This window comes from Nipponia nippon, unplaced genomic scaffold (genome assembly GCF_047370975.1).
Source record: "Nipponia nippon isolate SJK-2023a ecotype South Korea unplaced genomic scaffold, ASM4737097v1 scaffold_11, whole genome shotgun sequence".
In the NCBI taxonomy this organism is placed as follows: Eukaryota; Metazoa; Chordata; class Aves; order Pelecaniformes; family Threskiornithidae; genus Nipponia; species Nipponia nippon.
Window position 1 is genome coordinate 28,633,245 of NW_028262302.1, and position 20,065 is coordinate 28,653,309.

The 20,065-nt window shown below is 49.5% G+C and overlaps 1 protein-coding gene across 2 annotated transcripts in view; it reads left to right on the plus strand.

Moving 5' to 3' along the window:
* TXNDC16 (thioredoxin domain containing 16) overlaps positions 1 to 19,821 on the plus strand; it is a 43,511-nt gene extending 23,690 nt beyond the window's left edge. For both annotated transcript variants that reach the window (XM_087746861.1, XM_087746862.1), the window contains exons 14-20: positions 2,270 to 2,438; positions 3,077 to 3,213; positions 8,112 to 8,196; positions 13,832 to 13,970; positions 14,578 to 14,738; positions 16,283 to 16,473; positions 17,858 to 19,821. In XM_087746861.1, the coding sequence (XP_087602987.1) occupies positions 2,270 to 2,438; positions 3,077 to 3,213; positions 8,112 to 8,196; positions 13,832 to 13,970; positions 14,578 to 14,738; positions 16,283 to 16,473; positions 17,858 to 18,141 (1,166 nt within the window). In that variant the 3' untranslated portion in view covers positions 18,142 to 19,821. The remainder of the gene's footprint in view (positions 1 to 2,269; positions 2,439 to 3,076; positions 3,214 to 8,111; positions 8,197 to 13,831; positions 13,971 to 14,577; positions 14,739 to 16,282; positions 16,474 to 17,857) is intronic.
* Positions 19,822 to 20,065: the final 244 nt, after the last annotated feature.

Sequence of the window (20,065 nt, forward strand, 5' to 3'; positions counted from 1 at the left end):
ATAGGGATAGGGGATAGGAACACATGCTAAGGTCACCTCTGCCTTCACCCTTGCCTGTGGAGATGCCTTGCCCATCCCTGTCCGGCAAATTTCTAACCTCTGATTAAAAGCTTTCCACAGCTTCGCTGCCAAAAAGACTCAGCTGTGCTTGGTTCTCAGTAGCTTGTTTTAATATTTGGTCAAACCGCCTGGCCTGGGAACGGGTTGTTGCTTGTCCTTGCCCAGCTGGCAACAGAGAGTGATCTCACTGTCACCTCCAGAGCAGACTTTACATGTTGTTAGATTTTATTGTTTCTTTCTTCCAGGCAATTTCCAATGAAAAGAAACACAGCTCTTTGGGGTTTTCCACAGGAGGCATGTCTTCCAAACTTCTCCAGATTCTCTCTCATCTGCTTAAGCATTTCCAAAAGCACGTTTTCCCAGCCTGACTTGCTGGGCTCTGCAGAGGTCTCACCGGGACAGGAGAGCATCGTTTTCCTCCTGTGTCTTGCAAACGGTGTCAGGAGTTCATCCCAGAATGAGCTTTGCCCTTTTCTGCAGTGCTGATGGTACCTGCGCATCCTGCTTCTCATACAGAATGCCTCTGGTGTGACACTTTGCCCTTCAAATTGCTTTCTGCCCCTCTGGGCTTGGGATCATTTGCAGATTGGATGTGTGTGTTTTATTCCATCGGCCAGGCCTTTAATGAAAATAGTGATCAGAATCAAGTGAAAGTAGTGATCAGAATCAGACAGAGAAGAAATCTTGGCTGGTTTGATCTGCTGTATGCTTGAGAAATCCTCATCACCTGCCCTGACCCTGGTTTCTGAAGGACATTGTGATGATCTGCCTCCATGTGTCTGCTTGTCTCTAGGTTTCACCCCATCTTTCCCATGTAGCTCATGAACCCTGTACAAACAAGTTTAGGGAAGGCATGAAGATTTCTGAGATATGGCATTCCTGCAGTGGGCACGGATGACATATGGCCTGAGGACTGTACGCAGCCCTGCTGTCCTTGGTCAAGCCTGCAAGTAGGTAGGAGGCAGGTTAGGCGAGGCTGGCAACCAAGAGGTGGTGGCTAGTGAAGCCAGTGATGGTTCACCTGCCAGCTGGTTAGCACAGGCTCAGCCGTGGACCGGCAGCAGCATGTGCTGGTCATCGCCCAACCTGCAGATGAAAGAAAGGCTGATAAGGAGATGCTGGAGCTGCAGGCACTGTGTCTAGGGCTCATGGAGACCATGCAGGGAACCAGCCTTCATTTGTTTCACTGCTTATGAACCCCTGGAGTTTATCACTTTGGTGAGACCCGTAAAAAGCTTTTTTAGTACCAGGAACCAAAGCTGGACTGACTGCTCTGTAATTCCCAAGTGCCCTCCCTTTCCCTCTCCCTTACCTGTGAGACCCCAGGTTCTTTCTTAAGGTCCTAAGGTACCTGCTAGTGGCTTGGAGATGAGCAGCTTGCATAGGTAGGATAGGGTGAATGCCATCAGACTGCCAGCTTCTATTACATCTATCGTGTTTATGTGACCTTTAACTGCTCCTTGTGTATTGGACTCCATGCTTGAGGTAGAACAAACACTTTTCAATACTGGGCACCTTAATAAATGAAAAACCCTTGAATGCATCAGCCTCCTCCATGCCAAGCTTTATCTTCCCTCTTTCCTGTAAGTAAGGGCCTGTGTCGTTTCTTTGTCTTGGCCTTATTCCTGAGGTATTTCCAGTACCTTTCCTTACTGCCTTTTATGCTCCTGGACAGTTGCCTCAGGGTTTCATGGTATTCCTTTGAGTAACCAGCCAGATGTGAATGTCTCTGGGAATTTCCTTCTGAGAAGTGCATCCTACCGCTTCCCTGAGTTTATTCTCTCCGTAGTCCGTAGTTTGGATCAATCCACACCTGCTGGGTGTCTTTAATACATTCACAGGCTGGAAATAGTTACTATTATGCTCAAAAGTGTAAGGCATATCCATGAATGATTTCAAGAGGGAGACAGCCTGTACTCAGAGGAATTGTGTATTCGGGGCTGGATTTTGACCTGCTCACACAAAGCGGCATTTGACTCCAGGAGTGGTCCAGGAACTTCTCAGCGGTAGCCCGCCTGGGCTCGCTCCATGTGCATGCAGTACATTAGGATCCAGCCCTGTAGGATGCACGCCAAAGCAAATAGGAGCTCTGGCAGCGTTAATACATATATATCTGATAATATCCAAAGCAGCTCACAAAAAGCTCTCTTTTTCAACCTTTTTTTTTTTTTTTTGCATGTTATTTATACGTATTTGTTTTCCACTCTAGGAATGCAGGGGGTTTTGCTCTCTCGGGTAAACTGCTGGGACTGGCCCAGCGTTTGCACAGCGGAGAATGTCACTCAGTTTCCTACCATCAAGATTTACAAGAAGGGAGAGCGAGCGGTGATGTACGATGGCATGTGGGGGACCGAAGAGCTGACCAGCTTCATCATGCTGTAAGTGTCTGCTAATGAGTTCCCGCACAGTGAGACTGGCACAGCTGCTGGGTGATGTTCTGGATACCTCACAGCCTGTGTAATGGAAATCCTTTTTCGAAAAATAATGTCAGATCTGATTGTAGACCTGGTTTGGAAATTAGCTTAGTAACTTTTTGTGCTTTTCAATGTCAGGGAACATCTGTTCTTGGACAGTGCATCCATCTGTTGTCACTGTCCCTCTCTCTTTGCTGGAATTCCTTCTGTTATTTTTAATGGGGATCCCAAGGCTCTCAGAGCAACCAGTTTGGCTCAGGGCTGTTCCCTCTTCCCCATACCCAGCTCAGGTACCTGTCTGTGACTAGGCGTTGTCCGTTCTTAGAATCATAGAATCATTAAGGTTGGAAAAGACCCTTAAGATCATCAAGTCCAACCGTTACCCCAGCACTGCCAAGCCCACCACTAAACCATGGCCCTAAGCACCACATCTCCCCAGCTTTTAAATACCTCCTTCCCAGGCAACTGATTTTTTGTCTCTAGTGAGGCATAACAGTGGTCATATTGGGTTGGGGCATTGCTGGATTGACGTTGCCCTTTTGTCTCTTCATCCCAAAAGTGAAGAAGGCGGCAGCCCATGGTGTTTCTCTGCCTCTCCGTAGGAGCCGAGTTTCCTGCCCTCTGAAGCTGGCCACAGTTGATGAAGCAGAAAGATATTTAAGAGGAGAGTTTCCGTCTGAGCTGTCATCCTATCACCACACTTCGCTTCTAGGAGTATTTAGCACAGCCACGAATGAAGGTTAGTGTGGTATTTGTGGGTTAAGGACTCAGCTTCATTGCTGATGGGAGAGGGATGACTCCAGGTGCTTGGAAGTTCCTCCGTGTTTCATTTTCTCTAAGCGTGTGTGCTCACAGCACAGCCTGCCTGGCACCACCCTTTTTAGTTTTGCAAGAAGAAGATAGCGGGTGATTCCAGATGTGGGACCGAAGGTCCGTCTTCTGGCTCAGAGGACATTCAGCTGCCAGGCACGTTTACTGCACCCAGCGTGGTAGCATCTGACAGCCCCGACAGAGACTGAGACACGGTGCTTGGCGCAGTACAGACCAACAGTGCCCTGGGTGACCTGCCTCTGCAAAGAAATTTTTGCAGATGTCCAGTCTGAACTTCCCAAGCCGCAATTTGCCTGTTGTCCCTGTTGTACCTCCTGCCCCTTACCGTGAGGAGTTTGGCTCTGTCTTCTTTATGAGTCCCCTTCAAAGTAGTTGTAGGCTGCCATTAAATCCCCTCTTAGCCTCTGACTGAACGAGCCCAGATCCATCAGCCTCTTCTTGTAGTCCATGTACCACATGTCACAACATACCCTTTCTTCAAGAAGGCCCTTTCCACTATTGGATTGATAATTATCTTGCTGACTTCTCCTCCTGCAAATGTGGTAGTCCCAGTCCTTGCAACCAACACACAATTCAAACCCTTTTTTTAAAAAAAAAAAAGCAAAGCAGCAATAAGGTAAAATACAAATTTCTTACATCAGAAGGAATGAAATGCGAATAACTCAATGAAATCCACATGCGGACTTGGAAATAGGTAGGCACAGCCCCCAGAGTGGTGGACATCAGCTAGAAATGCTCAGCAAAGTTGCTGGAAGGAGTGTTCTGAACTTGTTTGAATTTGTCTCACTTTGTAGTCTCGGTCAGTATAGTCCTGGCCAGCAGCTGAAATTTGGAGCAGTCACGCTTTCCCTCCCTGGCCTGCTGCACAGGGTGCAGCTCCAGTAGCATTCGTTGCGTGCCGTAGCTGTCACCCAGGATCCATTGGGTTTCCACAGCGTTTCGAAAGATGGGAAAATTGACCCGAGAGCTACGGTGATATTTCGTGTGACAATCATACAGGTTAACAAGGGAGAGGGAATGAAGTCAGGCTGGAAAGGCAACATCATGTCATGCTTCAGTCAAATCCGCAGTGGGGAGCTAGGACCTTCCAACCCCATGGTCTCTCAGTTACCAGCTACCCCTGGGAATTACTGCATTAAAAAAGGAGAATTTTCTGATCTGTCTTAAGATCAACGTTTCAGATTATTTTTCATTTTGAAGTTCTGTTGTGCCTGTAAACTTTGGTTAAATGCAAACCAAGCTACTTTCTCACATGAGGAGGTCCAGAGGGAATCCACTGTGCTCAGAGGTAAAGACAAAATAAAATGTCTGGAACCAGCCAGAAAACACTTGGGCGGTGTTCACCGAGCCAGCTGACAGCTAATATGCCTGCCTTCTTCTGGAGGGTCTAGGTCTGTTAAATATAGCAGAAAATCTTGATCTCAAAAAACCTTTAGCCCATTTCTGCCTGGTTTTCATCAGCTGAGCTCCAAAATCTCCCCTCTATTCCACATCTTCCACTCTCTGCAGTGGTGGAGCCTGGATTAAGCCCCATGAGAGGACCTCGGGCAACACGGGGACGGTGAGAGGGGTTCATGGAAGGAACCTGCCTGGATCCCCTGGACGCGTGAGCTCAGACTCTTTCCTCTGTAGGAGAAGCTAATTTCCTTCCGTGCAAACAAGAGTCTTGGAGGTTGCCAGACAGCTGGGTGCGGAGCCCGCAAGATTGCCTCTTCCCTCGGGGCACACTCAGTCTGCCGTCTGGAACGGCATCCGCAGCCTGGGGTAACTCAGCCGCAGATGCCGAGGGAGATGAGGTACGGGGTGCTCTCACCGCCTGTAGCCTGAGGGGTGGTCCAGCGTCAGGTAGAGCGACCCGAGGGAGCAGAAAACGAGCCAGTTGTTCTGGCACCAAACCCAGGCCAGAGCCAGGGAAACCACATTGCTGCTCTTATCAGCCTGCAGACTTATCTGGAATTTCCAATGATTTTCTCACGGCAAGAATTCCTGTTCTAACCTGAACCAGCAACGCGCTGTGTCATTGCCATTTCTAGTTAACTGAAACAGAGCAGCGAGATGTCCAGTTAAATAAAGCCCTGGATTTTTTCCAACGCTTTGCTTCAGAACTGCATTAAGAAGCCCTTCAGTGGGTCTGAGCTAAAAGAGGCTTGTCAGAAAAATGGTAATTAAGATTTATTGCAAAGAAGTGAATGGCATTAGTAGAGCAATGAACGAGCATTTTCCTGGAAACTTGAAGAATTTATAGGAGAGAAAATTGTTTGCTATGCAGAAACTGGAAGCATACTTGGAAGCAACACTCTGTCCTAAACCATGCAGCAAATGTTTAAAAATATACCTGTGTTCTGCTAAGCTCTGGTAACATCGTAGGGCTTGCGAACATTGGTGTAAACCCAGTGAAGAAGGCGTGCAAAGATGCTACAGGTGCTGCCGGAGAGCATGGTTTCATGAGATGCCTTCTGCTAGAGGGATAAGGGGTTGTGCGCAGATCCTGCCTCTGAAAACTCTACAGGAGCTGTAGGCCCTTCCTCATCTGGCAGATTTATTCCTTCTTGTTCCCAAACGCTGCAGCGAAGCTGCGCTTCTGCAATTCCTGGCCACTGTCGTGGAAGGCGGCTGGGATTCCAGCTCGAGGCATGTGCTGCAGTGCATGATCGGGCCCTGTGGGGAATTAAAACCATGCTCTCAGGGGGAACTAATTCACTAGAAAATATTTAAATAGCATCTTCAGAAGTGCTTCGTGGCTGTAGTGGAGCTGTGTGAATTTGGGGGTTTCTTGCACAGAGCTAAGAGACCATCGCTGTGAGGTGTTGAGAAATGAAGGCTGGTGCTTGGCTCTGGGTCTGGAACAGTCCCCAAAGTATGGAAAAATCTGGAAGTGTGATAGGGAGGGAAGATCTCATCAGGAATGACCCTGACGAAAGGAGTAAGCCTGGACTCTGCTGAAGGTTGTTGTGATTTAGGAGAGAATTCCTGCAGCCAGGGATGCTGCAGGGCAGCGCTTCAACACGGGCTTACGTCTCAAGTGAGCCTTTAAAGTTAAATGCCTGTAGAAGTGCTCTCCTGAGGAAGTTTGGATGTAGGCCTGCTCTTTCCATGCCAGGCTGTGTCCTTTAGTGCCTGGTGGCACAGGGCAGGCTGATGGTCTGCCCCATGGCCTTTTCTTCAGTAGCTGGGACACGGACAATTCACAAGGGGTTTGTTGGTGAAGTTCTCCGTGATCCTCATCAGCTGGTCCTACAGGTTGCTTTTCTTTCGACACTATTAAAATCGAGTGACCAAAGAGCTGCCAACCAACGTCAAACCCATCCAAAGGTGGTTTCTCTATATCACAAGATGAACCAGCCAAGCTGTGTCACCAGCTTTGTTGTATGTGTGTTGTTTCCTACAATGTCTGAAGCCTCAATGAGCCACTCCTTTAAGGATCTAAGCTTCCATTTGGCAAGGAAAATAAAGGAAAGTTTGTGGTCCCCGTGGTTCCAGGGCAACACAATGGAAAATACAGCTTTGAGTGTAGCTGGAAAGCAGGAGGCAAGGAACCAAAAAGTGACCAGTTGTGAGCCAGCCTCCGTCTATTGAGGTCTGAGTCACCGGTCCCAAGAGCTTGGGCTGGCCAGTTGTGATATGACGGTGAATGTTATGAGGAGCACTAAATAGTATCTGAATGAGGTCTTATTCAAGTTTTAAAGCAACATATATCATGGCTGTTTCCGAGATGTAACCTTAACTCTTGGGAAAACCTGACTTCTCCAAAGAGTGTGATTTCTCACTCTCCTTAAGTCGGAAGAGCCTTTTTTGTTGCTTTCGATTGCTCAATACAAAGCGGGGGGGGTGGTGGTGTTGAAATCCACCCCATTTTCACCCTACCTTTGGCGGCAGCAGTTTTGATCTCTGATCTCTAACTGGATTTTACAAGCCCGCGCACTATGGCTTGCACATTCTCACAAAGCTTGCCTCTCCCATGGATCCAGCTGCCTAAAACCGAGGATGTTTTATAAAGGCACAAACCAGCTCTGGAGTCAGCTTCATTTTGGGGTTCTGCTCTCAGTCTCTCAGCACGGATAAATTCAGCTGTGATGGATCAAGAGAGCCCCAAGCCAGTCCTTTCCTCTCCACCTCTGCCTGCCCTCGCTGGCTCGGTAAGGCGAGTGGTGCAGCCACTGCACGTGGGTTTATGCCGAGCTGCGACGGCGGAGGTGCTGCCCTCTCTTTGCAGCTGCACAAAGCGGTGGAGCTCGCTGTTTCTGCAAGGCATTTAGCTTTTTGAGCCTCCCTGTCCTTGCTGGATGCCTGTAACAGACCCTGCCTGCTCTGAGAAACTGGATAAAACCAAAAGACGCTTGGGGGAGAGGTTGCTTTATCTGCTGGGCATTTAGCAGTACTCCAGTTAAGTCATCTTCAGTCATTTCCAAAAGGTCACTGGGATTTATAAGATTTCTATTTAAAATTACAATTTATCTCCTGTTTCTAAGAACACCTATGGACTTTAAGTCCTTAAAGACATTTCATTTTCCGTCAGTGCCTCTGTCATGCAGATCCTGGAAACGCAGTGCTGGTGGCTAAAGAGCAAATACTGTTCTCATAATAGGAACTTTCCTTCCGATCCTTTTGGCCGCTGCCAACTCCTCCTCCCGTAGCCTGCGGCCATGAGACGCATCCATTTCTCATGAGCCTCTAATCGTAGTTTTGTTCCCAGCTGACAATGTGCTGTGGGAGGGTGTTCTGTATGCAGAGAGCCATTTGGTTTCCAGGAGGAAGCTGACACTTCTCTTTCTGTTGTTTATTTTTGTATCTTTGGCTTTTTTACAGCCAGGAAAGCTTTCGAAGAGGCAGGAAACATCTTAACTGGCCATGTTACAACAGGGATGTATTTTGAAGATGATGCCTTGGCTTTGTAAGTTGTTTCTCTTTTTCTTTGGTGCGAATTCAAACCGATCTGCATTTAGCAAAAGCCAATGCCTAGAGCAAGTGTTGCTGGCCATGCAGAGTGCTTAGCAGCAGCCCCAAACAGCTACGAGTGGCTTAGTCCTGTAGAGACATAGGTCAGGTTTCAGCCAGAGAGAGAGGTAGCCCTGGCTCCGCCACGGATTTACAACCTGTTCACGGTCAACTCATTTAGCCCTGGTATAATGAACTGTCATCTCCCTTCGTGCTGTTCAAGTTCACTCCAGGTATTTTTGGTCCTCCAGCTGTGCCAGCTCTCCATGCATCTGTTGGGTTCCTCATACAAACAGGACCAAATTTATAGGGGGAAAAAAACAGGCTGGAAAGATGATACCTACCTTATAGCTAGGATCAGTGTGTGAGGTAGAAAAAACAGTTCTGGCCTTCTCTTTCCATCAGGAAGAAGTGACGAGTTGTTACTGGTCTTCCTCTTTCTGCAGTCCCTTCACCTTCTCAGAAGTCTTACGAGGAGCGGCTGAGGGAGCTGGGGGTGCTCAGCCTGGAGAAGAGGAGGCTGAGGGGAGCCCTCATCGCTCTCTGCAACTGCCTGAAAGGAGGCTGGAGCCGGGGGGGGGTCGGTCTCTTCTCCCCAGGAACAAGTGATGGGATGAGAGGGAACGGCCTCAAGCTGCGCCAGGGCAGGGTTAGGTTGGATATTAGGAAAAACTTCTTCACGGAAAGGGCTGTCAGGCCCTGGCCCAGGCTGCCCAGGGCAGGGGCTGAGTCCCCATCCCTGGAGGTATTTAAAAGCCGGGGAGATGTGGCGCTTAGGGACATGGTTTAGTGGGCCAGATGGGATCCACCTGAGGATAATGAGGGAGCTGGCAGAGGAGCTGGCCAAGCCACTCTCCATTATTTATCAGCAGTCCTGGTCAACCAGGGAGGTCTCGGATAACTGGAAACTAGCAAACGTGACGCCCCTCTACAAGAAGGGTCGGAAGGAGGATCCCGGGAACTACAGGCCTGTCAGCCTGACCTCAGTGCCGGGGAAGGTCATGGAGCAGGTCATCTTGAGTGCCATTATGCAGCAAGTGCGGGACAACCAGGGGATCAGGCCCAGCCAGCATGGGTTTATGAAAGGGAGATCCTGTTTCACTGACCTGGTCTCCTTCTATGACAAAATGACCCACTTAGTGGATGAGGGGAAGGCTGTGGATGGTGTCTACTTGGACTTTAGTAAGGCCTTTGACACTGTCTCCCACAGCATTCTCCTGGAGAAGCTGGCTGCTCACGGCTTGGATGGGTGCACTCTGCGCTGGGTTAAAAACTGGCTGGATGGCCGAGCCCAGAGAGTGGTGGTGAATGGAGTCAAATCCAGTTGGCGGCCGGTCACGAGTGGTGTTCCCCAGGGCTCAGTACTGGGGCCGGTCCTGTTCAATATCTTCATTGATGATCTGGATGAGGGGATCGAGTGCACCGTCAGTAAGTTTGCAGATGACACCAAGTTGGGTGGAAGTGTCAATCTGCTGGAGGGTAGGAAGACCCTACAGAGGGACCTGGACAGGCTGGATCGATGGGCTGAGGCCAACAGTGTGAGGTTCAACAAGGCTCAGTGCCGGGTCCTGCACTTGGGTCACAACAACCCCATGCAACGCTGCAGGCGTGGGGAGGAGCGGCTGGGAGCTGCCTGGCGGGAAAGGCCCTGGGGGTGTTGGTTGACAGCTGCCTGAACATGAGCCAGCAGCGTGCTCAGGTGGCCAAGAGGGCCAATGGCATCCTGGCTTGTATCAAGAACAGTGTGGCCAGCAGGAGCAGGGAGGTGATGGTGCCCCTGTACTCGGCACTGGTGAGGCCGCACCTCGAGTACTGTGCTCAGCGCTGGGCCCCTCACCCCAAGGCGGCCATGGAGGGGTTGGAGCGTGGCCAGAGGAGGGCAACAAAGTTGGTGAAGGGTCTGGAGCACAAGTCTTATGAGGAGCGGCTGAGGGAACTGGGGTTGTTTAGCCTGGAGAAGAGGAGGCCGAGGGGTGACCTTATTGCTCTCTACAACTGCCTGAAAGGAGGTTGTAGCGAGGTGGAGGTCAGTCTCTTCTCCCCAGTAACGAGTGATAGAACGAGAGGAAACGGCCTCAAGCTGCACCAGGGGAAGTTTAGGTTGGATATTGGGAAAAACTTCTTCACCGAAAGGGTGGTCAAGCATTGGCACAGGCTGCCCTGGGAAGTGGTTGAGTTTCCATCCCTGGAGGTATTTAAAGAACGGATAGATACAGTGCTCGAAGACATGGTATAGATGGACTTGGCAGTGCTGGGTTAACGGTTGGACTCGATGATCTTAAGGGTCTTTTCCAACCTTGACGATTCTGTGATTCTATGATTCTTGTCTCCCTCCTGCAAATATGGTAAAGGCAAAGCCAAGGCTTTCTTGGTCAATTCGTGATTGAATAAGAGCATCAATTGTGGCCCTAACTTGAAGCCACATTGGAGCTAATGGGATCTGAGCACGTATCAGTCCGGGCACTTAACTGTGTTGTTAAGACTCACTCCAGCAAGGGGCAAAGTGCTTTGGATTAGACCGTGAGAGCTGCTTCAGTGCCTATAAATGCAGCTAGATCCAAGGGGAATCTTCGGCTTGTCCTGGCGTCTCATTTCCATCAGGAATTACCTGTCACGGCAGAGTTAAAAATCCCAGAAGGTCCTTGGCCTGTTTTCCAGGTGTGGGTTTAACAGCCAGTAATGCAACAGTGCATTATTTTCATTAGTTTCTTACAGAGGGAATGCATCTCTAGCGTGTCTGATGAGACGCGGGCATTTTTGTGGTATGCACGGGGAATAAAAGCGCAGATATCTTGGTAGTACATCTCTATTAACCAAACTGTGCTCAAAGCAGCAGCCGTGGTCAGGTCTTAGAGGTGAGGCAGTGCTGGGCTTGTTGAGCGCTGGGGTGGGCAACCGCTGGGCGATGGCAGGCACAGAAGTCTCAACCAGCAGCATCAGGGAGAAAAACCTGACCCCCCAAGCTAAAAGACTTTTATTCCCTGAGGATCTCAGCCCAGCTGATAGAAGGAAAGAAAGCAAAGGAGGGCAGGGTGATCTTACAAAGCAAGATACCAGGAGAAAAAGCCTGTGTTCTCTCGGCAATGACACATGGAAGAATCCACCTCCATCCTCCTGCTCCAGCCACGGTCTGCAGCGTGCTCCTGTTTAGTTGCAATAGTTAATACAGTTTATACAGATATTCATTCTGCCAAGTTTGTCTTTTGGCTGTGATTTGTGGGAGAAGCTACTGTAGATGGTCGTTTTCTCAACTGTAAGTAGAAAGTAAACACTTACAGGAATTCCTTATGCAAGAGCCAGGCTCACTTCCCTTCTTAAGAAAAGCAAAGCCATTCTGCTAAACGCTCAAGGAGGAAATGCTTGTGGCTCCCAGGTCACGGAAAGCTGAGTCCCCTCTACCCAGAGAAAAAGGTATACAAAATACACAAAGAATGTTGTTAGCAAAACTGTTTGCTCAGCAAGCACCTGCTCAGTTGGTAACTAACGGACAAAAAAAAAAAAGTGTTAAGGAAGAATTGCTTTGAATGAAGTCGTTATTTATTTCTCAAATACTTCGATGTCATAGATTCCTGCCAAGTATTTGTTTGCAGATGTTTTTGATTTAAATGCAAGTCTCTCATTACCCATCGAATGCCCCTGCTATATAAATAGAAAGCTGTTGTAAGCAACAATACAACCACTTGGTACCGGTAAGATGAGAAGTGATTTCAGGGTGGACTCTAGCTATTAGATGGGGAATGTGTTGGTTTTCTGGCAGTATATAAGAAACGCCCTTATCAAAGGCTGCTGCACAAGTTGATGTATTTAGACATAGGGTGCAAGAGTCCTTATCTCCTCTGAGACATGACCAACCAGAGTCCCTTTAAAACCTGTGCAATTTTGAGAAGTTAAAAATCCCTGAATTTAAAACTTTTCTAGGGTTTTACCATTCTTAATCAATGGCAAATACAGGTTAATTTGAAAAACACCAGAGAGGAAAGTTAAGGACCTTCCTAATAGATCAGAGGATTCCCAGCCATGACCAGAAGTGCAAAACTCAACATCCTTGACTGGTGGAGCTTGGGAGTCTGGGCAGAAAGGGGAAAGCTTAGCTCAGGGCCGGACTGACGAAGATAAATTAAAAAACGCAGAGGGTACTGCAAAATGAAACCGAAATGGCTCGGATAAATCCAAGAACAGTTTAGCAACAGGATTCACAACATTTGAAGGCCTCAAGGAAGTCCAAGGTCATTCATTACTGCTGCTCTTTATCAAGACATTAGTGCAGATCTGGGGTGCCGCTTCGAAATTTGCAGTGGGTGTATTATTTCCAGACAGATATTATTTCCAGTTCAGCCTATGTATGAGCTGAACATCATGGAAATGTGTTATCTGCAGTTCCCTCCACTTGCTTTGTCATTGGTGACCTAAAACACCAAATGCTGAGATTTTTAAAGCAAATTTGAACAACTCTCCATCCCATCCAGAATTGCTAAAATAAATGTCCAAACTGAACTTGCCTGAGCAAACCATGGAGGGAAGTGCAATGGGTTGTAACATGACTTTTCTATGAGCTGCCCTTCATTAAAAATAAGTAGTTCGTTCTGCAGTAGGCTGGGTCTGCGTTGCATCTTTCTCATAGGGGAAAAAAAAAAAAGATGGACCAGATTACTTTTGTAAAAGGAATCAAAGGCTTTCCACCTCCGCACCTCCACAACCCAAAATGTCCTTACACCTCACTCACTTCCCCAGCAATTCTGGTGTCTCAGCCTTTGAAAAATAAGCTCCAGACACCCCCAAAAAAAACTGTTGAGGCAGCTGACTTCCTCCGTTGCGCCCTTCCTCTGGGCCCTGACGTCTGCAGCCTTCAGGACCGAAGTTCCTCAACCTTCCAGAAATTTGCTCTCCCATCTTGGTGAACCCTCTGCCCTTTCATTGCTCAGACTTCTCCTATTTTTGCTCTTTCCACCTTCTCAGCTTTTCTTTAAATACCCTTAACCTTCTTACCAGAAGAACACTGGGGAACAAAGGATGAGCTGGCTTCTCCACCAAGGCTCTGTCTGTTGCTCTAATGTGGGGCTGGACTTCAACCTGTGTTCTCCAAGCCAAAAATCAGATCTCCTGGAGCTTATTTTGTGTAGGTTGGTGTCCCACGGATGGAGTCTAAGACCTTCTGTTTGCCTTGGCTTGGGAGGCAGAGCAAAGCACTGGGTGGGTGTTTGCACCACCTAACCTTAGGTGTGAAAATGAAAGAGAAGTGCCAGCAAATAGTTTAGACAGTGGTGTTTTGGATTTTTCTTATTATTTAGCCGCTGATGTCTTTTTTCGAGAAGAAATTGCTGCGTTTGGTGTATATATTTAGTGTCTGGTACGAGCTGGGTAAGTGCTTGTTTCAGAAGGGGACGAGGGAACACGTCAGCCCTGTCTCTCCCCATCAAATCAGGACTGTGCAGGGGCTGGAGGGGATGGGGAACGTGACCCTTTCCATGCCTGTGCCTCTTTCCCTCCCCTATCCCTATCCCGGTATTTCACCGTGAGGATGCCAGCTCTGCGTGCAGCAGATTTGGTGCGCGCCAGACCCCCCAGCCAGTTCTTTCATCCCTCTTTTTCAGATCCCGTAAATACGCCGTGTCTCCTCCAGCCCTCCTCCTTTCCAGGAGCGGAGGTCAGAGCGTGGAAGGCATCGCTCTGTCCAAACAGAGCGCGCAGGAAATGGTGCAGATGATCAGATATGAATTGCTGGACGTTTTTGTAAGTAAAAAAAACCCCAAACCAAAAAAAGTGTCTTTTTTCCATTGAGGTCATTTGCAGAAGCACTGATTATAGCGTGGAGCTGTGCAAAATAAATATGTTTGCTCATTATTTCTATCATGCTGAGTTACGTTTGTTTTTAAATTTTATGGCTTGGATCAGACAGTCTGGACAGAAATCTGCTGTTTGCTGTGTGGTCTCGTGGGAGTCGATGGCCTGGCTTGGGCTCATAGGCACAATGGTGGCTTTGCCTCTCGTGGGGTCTGCTCCCGGCCTCTTGCACTTGCCTTTTGGAGACTGGTTCTAGCCATAACACGTGGAGCTGGCCTGAGCTGGCCTTGCTTCTGCCTTCTCTGCTCACACCCCTTCATCTCAGAGCCCACAGCTGCTCATACAGACTTGGCTTGCGATGGGCAGGGTTGGGCGTAGACATCTCCGACGTGCACCAGGAGCCCAGCACCCACACTTGTTTTCGAGCTGCTTACATTCAACGTGGACCCTACAGCCTTGCTTAGCCCCTGCATCCCTCGCATAAGGACAGAAAGTCTAATTTTGTCCTGCTTTCTCCTCCCCGTAAACTCCAGCTTCTTGTTTTGATGTCTTGCAGCCAGAAATCACCGTGCAAAATCTGCCCCGCTACTTGCAACTCAGAAAGCCCTTCCTCATCTTGTTCGGCGATGGTGACATCAGTCAGATGGAAAGCAAGGAAATGCTGAAGCTGGCAAAAGGAGGACCCCAGCAAGAGTTTGTGGCTTGCTGGTTGAACTTGTAAGTATGTAAAAACCTCTTTCCGTTAGCTTGATCTTAGCATTTCAGGGCAATAAAAAGCTGAGTCTGCGATTAGTGAAAACACTGTCTAGCTGGTGATGTGATGGCTGAAGTCATCATGAGTTGGGAGAGCAAATCATTTAGCAACGATTCAGTATGCGTTCTGGGCAGCTGCAAAATTGCACGACCAAGTAAAATTAGTAAATGTTTAATTGACTGCAGAAATCATTTTCAGTAGAGTAAAATGTTCTCAAAGATACTGCATGGTAGCTTGACCCTGGCTCTGGTGTTATTTGTATTTTTGTCACGTATGGGAGAAAAAAAGTAAATTTGCCCTCCTGGAGTGTCTTATGGTCATTTTTCCATCGGCAATTAGAGGGAAGCACAACAGGGCAATTACTGATTGTTGACTGGGAGAAAGAAGGTTTTCAGAAGAAGGGACAGCCAGAAGAAGCCCCATAAGGCAAACTTAAAAAATATTCAAGAAACAAAATGAATCCAGGAGCTAAGAAATAGGAAGTTGTAGGAGAGGGGATTTTTTTTAATCCTCCCCTCCCTAGTTGTGTTTTCAATTTTTAGCCTCTGTTTGTTTTGCCCGAGCCCACAGACACCTCACTGTCTTAATCATAATGTGCTTTGAAGTCTGGGAAGCGCCTCGCAGCGTGGGCTGAAGTTCAGCTAACGGGGAATGCACATATTTTCAAAGAGAGGACCATTTGCTTGCCAGTAATGCACAAGAAACGAGAACCCCTGGAACTTCCCCACCTACACATCTGCCTTTGCTCTCCTTTCCTGAGAAAGAAAAAGCTGTCCTTTGTCAGAGAAAAAGGGCATTGCCACAAAAGAGGGCAGAATGTGGCTGTTGGCTTGGAAAGAGTAGCACAGTCCTAGAAAGAGGACCTCATTCCCATGGTGAGAGCCAGCTCAGACCTTGAGCATCGCTCTCAGCCCGAAAATAGTGCCGGAAGGACTCAGCATCTTCGTGTGCTCGCTGTCCCTCCATCTCGATGTCCTCTTTTGGCTCGCTGTGTCACTCGGGGAAGTTACCCTTCCAGCTCCTGGGGCTGTGGGGAAGCACCCAGCAGCTACCCAGGGGCCGGACCGCCTGAGCACAGCCCTCTGCATCACCTCCTGCCTTCCCATCCCCTCGAACTTGAGCTGGGCTGGAAGGAGCCGGTAGCTCTCCCTGCAAACAGGGGTTAACCACGGTGGGCTGCAGGATCTGTCCCGCTCCTCTCTCACCTGTTCTTAAAAACTTGCGGTGAAGAACATTTCACACCCTCCTACAGAGTTTGCCCCAGCTCCTCCTGCTCGAGGATTTATTTATACATCTAATCTGCTGTCCGCTCCCTCTCCGTTGGACACTAATGGCTTGCTTAAGGCATTGAGCTTATAAATAACGCGGCGAGCTTCTACAGCTGTCCCATAGGCCAAACTGTGTGCTTTGCTGGATGTGGCCCAAGGGCTTTGGTGCTCGCTTGGCTCTCAGTCCTGTTGTTCTGCCAAACCACTGGTGAGCAAATTGAATCTCCTCTTCCCACCAGGAAGAAGACTCCAGTGGGACGCGGGGTCCTGAAGGCGTACTTTGCCACCGTACCTTCGCTGCCTGTTCTCGTCTGGGTGAACCTTCATGCCGGGGGTCAGGTATTCAAATTCCCATCAGAGCAGTCCATCACTGAAACAAACGTCTTGTCTTGGCTGGGGAAGTTAAAAGCAGGACTGGAGATTCCCAGCAGTAAGTGGATCCGCGTTTGTAACATTCCTAAGCACGCACTGTTAGCTCTGCTCTGTTTATGAGAAGATGCTACGTGCAATAGATTGTCCGTCCTGGAATTTAATGATGGAAAAACTAGCTATGCCAGTTTGGAGAAGTACAAATAGTCCAGCCAGAAGAGAATACCCGCACTCACGAGTTTGCTTCGGGACTGTTTAATGTTCAGAGCCAAGCGTGAATAGTTCTGAATTGACATCTCTTCCCCGCGATAATCCCCAAACCTGGCTGTGCTCTCCGGTTCTTGCGAACAGACCTTCTTAAACACAGCTTGCTCATGAAAAATCTCCTGACTCCCAGCTCTCAGCATAAGAAATAGCTGCTCTTTAGGCTTTTTCCAGCACTTTTTTGGACGGGGGAGGATAAGGAAGCTGGCGCTTTGCTGTGGTCTTTGGGTCCATAAAGGGTTGGCTTGTACCGTGAAGGTTTTCACTGCATCCCTCCTGCCTTGATCAGCCCGCTGAAGCTTTGGAGGAAGGCAGCAGAGATGTGCGTTCCTCATGTGTTGTGAGGAATGTGCCACAGGGATCCTGGGAATTGCCGGCTGCCAGCCTGCTCCAGGCTCCGGAAAGGTGATGGGGTTGAGTCCGCCTGATCCTTGTGAATTTTAAAATGAGCCTTTCAAAGCAGTTATTTCCAAGAGCCTGGTGGGGTAGGGTGTGTAGGCTCTCACTGGAGCTGAAGACGCCATTTCTCACCCACACAGAACCCTGTGAGCCAGCCGTCCTCCCACACCGCTTTCCATCGCCACTGCTAAAGGCATGGGGCTGTCATTTAGGTCTCTGGATAGGGACCTTAGCTTCGGGGGTGTCAGAGGGGTGAGCTGATGGCTGAACAGCTCACTGCACCGACCACAGGCTGTGCCAGCCATCGCAGTCTCCTTCCCCAAGCTTTTAAGTGCTATGAACCGTGTGATCGGTCTTAAAAGCATAAATTAATGAGCATCCTCACGTAATAGGACCGCTTCCTCCCCGCGTAGACGGCAGTCTCCCCGCACTGCTAATGGCGTGACAGTAATGCGCAGTCATTAACACGCTAAAACATCCCCCCGCTGGCGGGCAGGCACCCAGTGTGACCTTTGCAGTGGGGGTGTCTGAGGACAGAGGGACCCCCATAGCCTTTGGGGAGCCTTGGCCAGCTCCCGTAAATATTAATGCACACTTGGCTGGTTTAATTTGGCTGGCGTTATTAGTTTTGGAGGAAAGAGGGTGATCTTTAAGAAACCATCTTTAATTTTGCTTGCACTAGAAAAGCAAAAAAAGCCATAATTCCTTTGAAAAGGAAATGTCTGTGGAGTGGGGCTGCGTAACTCTTCACTTACTAACGTGGGGCTGTGTTCGCTTCTCAGGTACCTTGTCTGAAGAAGACTGGAAGCCGCCTCTCCCTGCGTACGACTTCCTCCAGATGATGGAGACAGCCGTGCCCGAGCTTGCCCTCCACACGTCCCACCACCGCAGGGACACGTCGGAGCGGCGCCCGTCCGAAAGCCCGGGAGGGGACACTGGTGTCCGGGAGGAGCCGTCCCAGGAGACCAAGGCAGAGAAAGTCGGGTCCCCTGGGAGGGACCTGCGGGGGACAGCCCCGAGACTGGCGGCAAGGGAGAAGCAGGGCAAGAGACACAGTGAGCTCTGAGAGCTGTGGAAGATGTGGGACAGTACCCAGAAAACCCTCTCACTTTCTGAGCCCTCCGTGAGCCTTTACACCAAGGAGAGAAGTGCTTTTAGCTGAAAATTAATGGTGAAGGGATAAAACAACGCCCTAAGTCTCAGTGTGAGTTCCCTGCTGCAGTGTGCTGGTTGTTCTGCGGTGGCTGTGGTTTCTGATGCCAGAAACGTGTCCGTACCCCCCACACCTTGGCATTCCCACTGTTGGGATTGCATTTCACAGCAAGCAGTGAGAGCGGATCTGCAGGGAGGTTGCTGCGAGGGACCTCAGCCCGCCCCGTAGCTGGGGGAGAGCCGGGGTGAGCTCACCGCACGCTGGAGGCTCGCCCGCACAACGAACTGCGCTGGAAAAGTCGGATCAGCGCAGCCTCGCTCTGTAGTTTCTATATGTCTCACATAGGTGCTTTTGGTTGCCCCCGAGCAGGAAGGGGTGAGTGATTCCAGGATAAAAAGCACATTTCTCTCCCTCGCAGTTGCAGTAGCGGCTCTTCTGATGTGTGTTGGCCAGCCCCGCTCTCCAAAAGCGATTACCTCCGCACTGTAACTATGTGGAGCTGGGAGGGCAAGCATGCCACCCTCTCCAGGGCTGCTTAAACTGGCACCCCGTTGTGTTTACACCTGGCTTGTGAAGGGAATTCATGAGCGTGTTCATCCTTGCGGGTAACAGGAGTATCTGGTTAAAGCAGTTTTATTACAAAGGCCAGAGCTCAGGTCATCACAACAGCCGTGAATAGCCGGGACAAAAATTTTCCAGCAAATCCCAAGGGCAGGCAGGTTGGAAGATGGCTTTGCTCAATGCTGGCATTTTCTTGGTTACAAGCCCGGGGGGTTATTTGCAGCCTCGATTTTTCTTTGCTCTCAGTGACAGCAGTGAGGTTGGTGCTTTCTGAGCTGGGGACAGAGTGGGGAGCGAGGTCTACAGAAAGACCGGCTCTTTGGGAACGAGGGGAGGGAGATGAAGGCCAAGGCTGGCAGTGCTGGGAACAGGCTATCCAGATGTAGGATGGAGCTGCTTCACATCTGTACCTAGATGGGGAGATGCAGGGCGTGGGGAAGGGGCTTTCCAGCCTCTGCTCATCTCCTAGGGACAGCAAAAGGTCTGTCATTCCTTGCTGGAGGACCTGAGCCTGCAGAACATCGGATCCTCCTCCTCATGGCTCTGAAGTTACTGGGGAGGGGAAAAATGATGGTAAGGAACTGCTGAGAGCATTGCAAAGTCTCTATTTCTCATCCTGCAAGCATCCCGCATGGTTGGGAGTATTTTGAAATGCCTAGAAATAGACCATTAGTCCTGGGGTCTCCTTGAAGCCCTTAATTGAAACAGACCATTTTTGGGCTTAATGACAGGCTTGGAGCCAAAATGTATGTATTTAAAGTAATAAACTGTAGCATGCAGATCAGAGCCTGCCATGCAGCTGAGTATTCCCAAGGGAAGGAGTAGGTCGGGGCGCGAACAGATCCTCAGTGAGTTCCCGTCATTCCTCTGCTGGATAAGGTCATTCCGCTGCGCGCAACGAGCCATACAGCGGTCGTTTCCCATCTGATCCCTAACGACGCCGCTGTTACTGCATCACTCTCCCACTTGGTGCAGGTGAAGTGCGATATTCGGGCTTGTCATGGATGCCTTAAATAAATTCTATCTCGAGTACAGTCGATCTGCACCCATCGTGGGCGCAGCGTGGGGAGTGGAGGGGCCGGTGGCCTGGCCTGGGGTGGATGCACCCTTATGGGGACGCTCCCCCAGGCTGCCCAGCCCTGCAGCAGAAGGAGCCCTTCCTTCAGCAGGGTTTGTCCAAGGCGAGGAGCCTTGCCGCATCCCCGCTCTTCTTGGCCGCCCGTACTTTTTTCAGTCGCAGCCCTTCTCCTGTGCAGCATCGGGGCAGGAGCTTGTC